General features: G+C 41.8%; 2 protein-coding genes across 5 annotated transcripts; one reads left to right on the top strand and one right to left on the bottom strand.

Moving 5' to 3' along the window:
• The first annotated feature begins 54 nt into the window (after positions 1 to 54).
• On the top strand, positions 55 to 4,455 carry orai2 (ORAI calcium release-activated calcium modulator 2). Of its 4 annotated transcripts, none has more exons than XM_048228268.1 (4): positions 55 to 401; positions 1,154 to 1,200; positions 1,361 to 1,596; positions 1,811 to 4,455. In XM_048228268.1, exons 2-4 carry the CDS (start codon positions 1,161 to 1,163, stop codon positions 2,360 to 2,362), a joined length of 828 nt encoding a protein of 275 aa, XP_048084225.1. In that variant the 5' UTR covers positions 55 to 401; positions 1,154 to 1,160; the 3' UTR covers positions 2,363 to 4,455. The 4 variants fall into 4 exon arrangements, with proteins under 4 accessions (XP_048084225.1, XP_048084240.1, XP_048084233.1 ...); XM_048228276.1 differs by lacking the exon at positions 55 to 401 and adding an exon at positions 415 to 774; XM_048228283.1 differs by lacking the exon at positions 1,154 to 1,200.
• Positions 4,456 to 6,098: 1,643 nt separating this feature from the next.
• pex12 (peroxisomal biogenesis factor 12) lies at positions 6,099 to 8,201 on the bottom strand. The gene is made up of 3 exons (XM_048270076.1): positions 8,078 to 8,201; positions 7,322 to 7,857; positions 6,099 to 7,085 (listed from the first exon to the last, which is right to left on the bottom strand). Exons 1-3 carry the CDS (start codon positions 8,198 to 8,200, stop codon positions 6,695 to 6,697), a joined length of 1,050 nt encoding a protein of 349 aa, XP_048126033.1. The 5' UTR covers position 8,201; the 3' UTR covers positions 6,099 to 6,694.
• Positions 8,202 to 8,480: the final 279 nt, after the last annotated feature.

The following is an 8,480-nucleotide window of genomic DNA, read 5'->3' as shown; positions in this document are numbered from 1 at the left end:
ATTTGGTTACAGTATTATAAAGGCTTAACATAAACCAAAGGGGTAGGCTATGCAGTAGGCCTATCCGTTACAAATTGATAACCTTTACAAAAAATGATAACCGCAATTTTGGCCTGTGCTGTTTGTTCAATCTGTCAGGTGCACACCTGTTAACTGAAAGAGCAAAGTTGGTGAAAGAATGACGTCGATAAAGAGAAATTATAAACTTGATTAAAAAAATGATGCGTGTCACACCCGTGTCACGTGACATTGAGGATGTTAGGAGGAGGGTGTAAGTTAAGGAAATGTATTTCACTGCTTGTCATGGCATCCGACGTTTCTTTTCAGAATTTTCTCAGTTTCACTGGCATTAGCTCGTCGTCGTTGATGTAAATAATTGCTGAAAGTCGTGTTTTTTCAAGGTGAGTTGAGGAGACAGGCCTATGTCATATGTTGACAACGATTTTTAGGCTGCTAACAAATGCTAGCAGTATATGTGATGCAGACAGCTGGACTCCTGCTGTTTTACGAGTTGAGGCTTGCTTCAAATTGAGCCATTTTGAATACGTAGTAATCATGGCGTTGTTAGTAACGTTATTACCTAGAACAAGACGTTCATTTTAAATTCATACTAACTGATGATATCGGCCACAGTAGTGAGGCGCTCTTGGTCGTAACCTGAAATGTAGTATTTAACCAATGGCCCACAGATGCTGTGCAAGAGAATGCATCACAGGAAACAAGTGACATAATTAAGTCGTTTCCCAACAGCATCGTATCTCTAGAGCTTCCTCGGTAAATGAGCTTCTAATGTTAGCAAGGAATCTGACGTGGCACCACGACAGCGCTGGCTCTGGTGACATTAATTAAAATGCTCGCAAAATAATCTAGTACAATCATTGATCAGTACACAATATGCAAAAAGAATTGTTCTTTATCTGTGTAATGTTTGGATGATGGAGTGTGTTTTCTTCCATATCGATGGCCATATTGGTTTAGTACGTGTCAATATGAATTTCGCTTGAGAACTTGCGACGCTTAGAAGCTGTGGCTAGTCGCCCTCTGCCTATCGTTTCCTGATTTAATATGTAAATTGAAATGTCTAATTGTTAGCCTTGGATAGACAGCGTATATTTTGAATGTCACGCAACTTCCCTTTCCCTGTTCACTGTAGATATGTAATGAAAAACAACACACCTAAAACAGGGGAAGCCCAGCCAGGTAAGTGTAGCCATCAATGTTCAGCAAAACCCACCTTGACATTGTCATGTGTATAACATTTCCACTGTCGAATTGTTGGTGGCGATCCTCCATGACGTGGCCATTTTTGTCCACAAGGGAATTCCTTTGGTTAACGAATTGCGATTGATGTCTCCCCTAGTTGCCATGAGCAGTGAGCTGAATGTACCAATGGGCTCCCCAGCTCCAGGTGCCTCAGAAAGACTTCAGGATGGTGGAGGAATGGATTATCGAGACTGGGTCCGCCGCAGCTATCTTGAGCTGGTAACATCAAATCACCACTCCGTCCAGGCATTGTCTTGGAGGAAGCTCTATCTCAGCAGGGCCAAGCTGAAAGCCTCAAGTCGCACTTCTGCATTGCTGTCTGGTTTTGCCATGGTTAGTCTTGTTTAACAACAATCTTTAAAAAGCAAGCATTTTTTAAAAGTAATTTTGTATAGCAACATGGGGTATACCTGGAATTTGTAACTCAGTATTTTCAGAGCTCTTGCTGTATGGTGTTGCTGTTTAGGTCTGCTTTTATACAAATCCAGCACTTGTGTGGATTTCCTAGACACCTGTGGTCTTCATGGCTTCCTGACCTTATTTGCAGGTGGCCATGGTTGAGGTGCAGCTTGAAATGCAGTACAACTACCCGCGTTTCCTGCTAATCGCCTTCAGCGTGTGCACCACCGTGCTGGTGGCGGTCCACCTCTTTGCCCTGCTCATCAGCACCTGCATCCTGCCCAATGTGGAGGCGGTCAGCAACATCCACAACCTCAACTCTGTGAGCGAGTCGCCGCACGAGCGCATGCACCATTACATCGAGCTGGCCTGGGGCTTCTCCACGGCCCTGGGCATCCTGCTCTTCCTGGCCGAGGTGGTGCTGCTGTGCTGGATCAAGTTCCTGCCCGTGGACGCCAAGCTCTGCAAGCACAACTGCACCAGCACGGCGCCGCAGCAGACACACTACATCGGCTGGGAGGCGGCGCTGGCCTCCACCATCATCATGGTGCCTGTGGGCTTCATCTTCGTCATCTTCACCATCCACTTCTACCGCTCGCTGGTCCGCCACAAGACTGACCGCCACCATATAGAGATCGAGGAGCTCCACAAGATCAAAGTGCAGTTGGACGGCCAAGAGAGAGGCCTGCAGGCGGTCTGAGGTCAGGGCTCTGATTGGCCTCTTTCGTGCCCGCGGTCATTTCCTGTTCTTTATCCTTCGCCTTCTCTAGCGCCTCAGTCTGCCTCCCCTACGCCTGGGCTGGTTCAAGTAATCCCCACTATGCCTGCAGTATATTCTTTTGAATGCACTGCACTCTGTTATGTTTTGTGGAACCGTGCCGTGTGTCCACATGAGTTTACCCATGCTACTTGTGTGAGGTCTTGGAGGACATATGTATATTTTTTTAAACTTCATTTGATGGACGTTTACAGTTTACATCAAGGGCTATCTGACCTTTCTTTCTGGTTCTGATGTATTTTCTGCATCTGTGTTGTGCCACCGCTTACTCAACCTTTTTGCATCCTATTTCAAAGCCTTCAGTTGTTGATCATTCTACTGATCACCAATTGATGGTATTTTGCCTGATAAACCCAAATTCAGGGTTTGTTCTTTAGTAGATAGTGCATAATACTGTAGTGTAATGTTTCATTCACTGGTGAGGTAGCACTTCCATTTTGATATCCAGGAAGCGTTGCAGGAGGAAAAAAAGAGTATGGAAATTCCTAATTCTGCTCATCTGATGACCGAGGCTGTGTTTGAGAGCACTGCCAAGCATTATGCAAATGAATCCTGTTGTTTAAGCAGGCATATCATAAGCTAATTCAGTTCATTTGTTGAAAGGTCAATAGTGATTGTGCCCATGTTCTTGTTCGGTCCCACCCTTTGCAATTCCTGCAGTGTTTGTCTCCGCATCCCAGTTTTAATGTCAAATTGTGCTAATCAATTATTTCAAGCTAGCTATGTACTCATTTTTCTATTACTATACTTTCCCCAAATGCTCTGTTCCCTCATATGGAATGCCAAATGCCACCCTGTGAGCACCACTTAAAATGGCAGCAAGAGCAAACTAATAATATCAAGGAACCTTCCTTTCTTGGATGGGCCTACCACATTTTTGCACACATTTAATGTTTGTATCTTTTCAAATGGATGTTACATAGTCTGTCACAGCATCGGATTACATGTTTGTTTTTTGTTTCGTTTTTTTATATATATTTTTGCTTTATGTGTTGTCAAGCACAAACTTCTAGAATGTTTCATCAGGGTTTCTTTCAACGTTTCTTTTGTGGTTGTTGTTGCCCAGTGAATGTTGGAGGAGTATGAATAGTTGCATTGGAATTGCTTTTACTAGAAGAGACTCCGCATAACAACCAGGGTCAAATATGCTTTGTGCCATGACTTTTTATGGAAGTTTGTGTACTGCGGCTGATAATACAATAAGTGAATGCCCAGGAGGGGCAAATTAATTACGGCTAAAAAACATAGTCAGTTTGTTATATTTACATTATGATAATAGATGATGTTTGGGTATGGCTGAAAGAGAGCCTTTGCCAGGTCATGTAAATAGGCTAACTGCTAAATCTTATTAATGTGGCCAAGTGAAAGGAATCTAATAGGAAGATGTGAGGAAGACATTCCAAAATTATTTGACCAGCCATTTGCCTACCTTATATGACTAAGGTGAGAAAATGGACAAGTGTACTTGTAGAGCAGTTGGACATAAACTGTGTCCCAATGTGTTGCCTCATGAATCATATTGTAAGAATGATAAAATAACCAAAATTAGCCAATTGGAAAGGTGCAGAGCAATTTCTATACTGGGTTCTCTCTATGCCTGTCATGAAATAAGTTCAGCTCTTTAACCACATGGTGCATTTGTGCCCTCAAAGTGCCAATAAGGTGACTGACCAAATGAAAGGTAATTTACTGTGCTTATGGAGGACTACTTGCACTTTTCTTTGTTGAGGAAAATGACTCGTCAGTTTTACTATGCTGTAACGTTAGGCCTTTTTTAATATTGAATGCAACAGAAGAAAGCAGTACTTTTGCTCTGTGTAGGCTTCCTGTTTTCTGAGTCAACCTAATAATGAATTGTGATGCCGCATGCCTTTTTTCTGTATTGTCTATTGCTGTCTGTTAAGTTATGTTCAATAAACACTGTATTTTGTTTATTTTCAGCTGTGATGTTTGTATCAATGGTGTTTTTAGCCAAAAATGCAATAAATGGTCAACTTCAGTGACCCCACACCTTACAGGTCTTTTTTTGATGGAAAAATTGTTTTAATTTGAACTTTTATGTTGTTGGGAAAACAGTGGGACAAGCTCTGCTGCCACAATTAGCAACAGTCTCCTTCTGTTCTCTGACCTTACTGGCAACCTCATAATCTAGCCAGCCCACCACCTCCCTGGGTCCCAAACAGACATGTTCTAGTGCCTCTCTCAAAGCCCTGTAATGTTCTAGAAGGGACCAGACTATCACAGACTAATCAAGCAGCCTTCCATTCCTCAAATGACTAGCATTTCTGAATATTTTCACGTCAGACAGAACATGTTTTTTTCAGACATTTAAACATGTCACGGTGAGCTTGTTAAATGTATTTTCACGAGTGCTGTTAAGAGCTCTTGTGGGCCTGCGCCAGATGACTGACAAGACACTCAACTCTCTGTGACACTGAAATGCCCCATGGTTAAAAAAGCAGAACACTTGTTATCTTAAGAGGATCAACTTTGTATAAAATGAGGAAGGGGTGCTGGGACAACTATTCACTGTGTCGGTCTTCATTAACTGCTTTATTTATAGACATGAAGCATGTTTGAATTAAGCAGTATGCTTTGAGCGTTTTAAGTGGTACATTTCATCAAATCTTGTGACGGATAAAATGTAATCTAAAAAAAGGTTATCGGAGTACCTGCTATAAGGTCTTAAAAAATAAAAATCTGAAAGTCTAATCTGAGCTTAAATTAAATGCAGGCTGTGTAAAGTGACCCTACTGGTTAATTTTCTTTTAATCAATCAGATAGATTTTAGATGTGGTAATGATTGTGAGCATGTTCAGTCTGCCCTAAAACCCAGCTGAAATCTTGAGACTGAACCATGTAAAGCATATGAAGAGTTTGGCTCCAAAACGCTATATCTCCATTTTAAAAAATATTAAAAAGTGATGTTATTTAATTGTGTATTTCAGGTAATATCAATACAACTGCAGTTGTGTTGTTTTGATTGAGTAACAATACCCAATTACAATACTACTGAAATTACTTGGAAAACAAATTGTAAAAAAAATATTTATGAAAATGTATCTAAATGGAGGATATAGCGTTTTGGTACCAAACTCTTCATATAATAATGTACTTTTTATTACCAGTAATCTGGCTTCTGTGGAAAGGGAATGCAAAATATGTTCTTTTAATATTTCTTATCCAGTTATGCTTTCATCTCCCCACGCATTTGCATTTATACTTGCTGAAAGCCTATTTGTGAAACGAACTGATTTTGCAGACTGCTTCGGAGACAAAACACATTTTCCCAGTGTTCTTCTGGGACATTCAAACCATTTAAACTCTCCCTGCTCACTGAAGAACTCTCCCAGAGGACTGCCCAGGCCAAATATAGTTGATGTGACATTTAAAAAAAGATGGAGATGTGGTTCATTGACCTCATCCGTCATATTTAGTAGACGGACATGTTCCAGTAGATGCTCTGAGCACACCGCAGGGACCATTACTCCAAGTTAAGTGTTTTCACAGCATTCACACAACTACTTATATGGCATTTGGGTTATCAAGCCTCCGTATATAATACTGGCAAGACTGCCATTCAGTGTTGACTAGATGGCAGTAAAAATACTATCATTTTAAAACTACTACTCCAAAAATGCAGTACTGGTAATAGTTGTAGTTTTATAAAATATTTTTTTATTAAAACATTAAAAACATTTTCCTGTATATATACACATTATTACTTTATTGTTAACATTCCTCAATTGTGGTGTAAATGAATTAACAGTGCCATTTTGTGTCCATGATGAGTAGAAACTGAACCTGCGAAGTATGTACCTGTAAAGAGTGAAACCCATTTCTCCCAGTGGAGAAATGGGTTCCCATGTAACTACTTGGCATAGTTTTGTAACCTGTTTTTAGTACCCTAATGGTCTAAATCTAGCCTACAATCTAGAATAATCTAGAATTTGTCCATGTTGCCAAGGTCCACTAATGGTCCACAAGGTCCGTTAATATCGCCACATATGAAAATATGTTCTCCATAGGAGCGGTGTTAAGGCAAAAACACTGAGAGCTGATCAACGAGGGAATGTGATGAGTTGTCCTAGTATTGTGAATTAAAAAAAGATTAACAGTTAACATTTCAATTTGAAAATTCAAAAATCTAAGGTTTCAAATTATTTTGAATCAGTCTGTTAAAGGCATTCATTTGAGGTTTCTATTCGAATAATACTTATTAAAATACCATACAACTGAATTGTAGACATGAATCTAGCATTCAGATGAATAGATCTTGATGAGATGTTGCACTCCAGAGGGATAGCCAGTTAGGGGACACTTCTGATTGGCCTTGACATACATGTATATGCACCGATAGCAGAACACAAAACCAGACGTGGACAGAGCGGTATCGTTGGCACGGACTTTTCGGCAGAGGGGGCAGAGTTTGCTGAGAATGCCCGGCGCTGCTTGGTCATCGAGGTGCACAGGGGGAGGTGGCGTGGGGAGAGTGGTCAATGATTTCACAGTGCTCTGGTTCTCTGAGGAGTACCACCACTCCAAGAACTGAAGAAAGAAAACCCCCAGGGACAGACCAGTGGAAAGGGACATGGCCACACCACCGACGACCGAGGACAATATCCGCTGCATTTTTTCACCAACACTAGAAAGTAGAAGGCAAAGAAATATTATTAATACAGTATATGATCATTTTGTCAGGTTGTTTGTAAGCACTGTGCTGCACTTTGAAAAATACTTTCTCTCTGATTGATTTACTGACTTGAGAAAAGGAATGGTCTGATCAACACCTCACAAGTTACAACAGGCCAACAGGCATGAACTGAATAGGTGGCCAAAGATCACAAAGAAACATCCATCTTTCCCCAACTTCCACATTACCTTGGGTTTGTGCCAATGGGGCTGCTTGGCTTCAGATCCAGGCTTTGGATGTCATGTGCTGTGAGGTGTGCCAGTTTGACCCCGGCCATCCACAGTAAGGGTGAATGTGTGCGTGTTCGGCCAAACACATACAGCAACTGCTGACAAAACACCCAGCCGTCCCAAGCCATACTGACGAAAGGATAGGCGACCAGGAAGGCCCTGTACATCTTCTGAGTAAGGGACTGGGGCAGCCGTATGGAGAAATCGTCCTCATCCCTCTGACGAGCTAATATCTTCTCCACTTTGGCACGCAGGTAAGGCAGGAGTGCCAGGAGCAATAGAGACCGCAGGTGTTGCTTGCGTCTGAGGCCAAAGTGTGCAGGCCGGGTGGGATCAGAGGTCAGCACTCGCTTCAGACCGTAGAAGTTCTCAGAGAAGGAAGCACTGGAACGAGAAAGAAAATGGTGCTGCAAAAGCAGATCCAAGAGGGCGTAGATCTCATCAAACCTCCTCCAAAGGACTCCATATCGAGTGGGGTTGGACTCTGCAAGGATCTGCATTAATGACATGTACATTTTAAAACAAATATAGCTCAGGCCCTGAGAATGGCATTCACTATGACGTTATGCGAGTTAGACAAAGACAATTACACTGCATGTTTGCATTGTCAAGGTCTATTGAATGATGCACAAGTGATTTAGCTTAGGTTAGTAGGATGACTCAGATAGGCCATCCATAGGCTATAGTGTAAATCTTTGAATCAGTGTTAGTTACCTTGACGGCGTGTTGCAAGGCAGGCTTGACTGCGCTCATCAAGGAATCCTGCGCTAAAACTTCAAATATCGAAGGTCTTTCATCTGATGATGCGGTCGTTAAATGTGCTCCGTGTTCCGCCATGGCAGTGAGACTTGTTTCAGCAACTTGCGTAAAGGTTGTAACAAAGGAACTCACGGTGCCGTAAATTAACTAACATAAAACATACTGGATTTGCATATGCAGAATTTTGTGTTAAAGTTGCAACTAACAACGTTTGCTGCAATAACATTTAGGACCATAGTGATTGTTGTGCTTTCTGCCGCATACTTGTTGTGTGTCTCCTAGAATACCGTCCGTATTGCTCTTTTCCTGTTTGCAAATTCACATTTCCGTTGTTACCTTTTATGCTCTCCGCCACTAC

Source organism: Alosa alosa, chromosome 2, assembly GCF_017589495.1.
Source record: "Alosa alosa isolate M-15738 ecotype Scorff River chromosome 2, AALO_Geno_1.1, whole genome shotgun sequence".
NCBI lineage: Eukaryota > Metazoa > Chordata > Actinopteri > Clupeiformes > Clupeidae > Alosa > Alosa alosa.
Note: the sequence above shows the minus strand (reverse complement) of the source record. Positions and strands in the feature narration are given on the sequence as shown.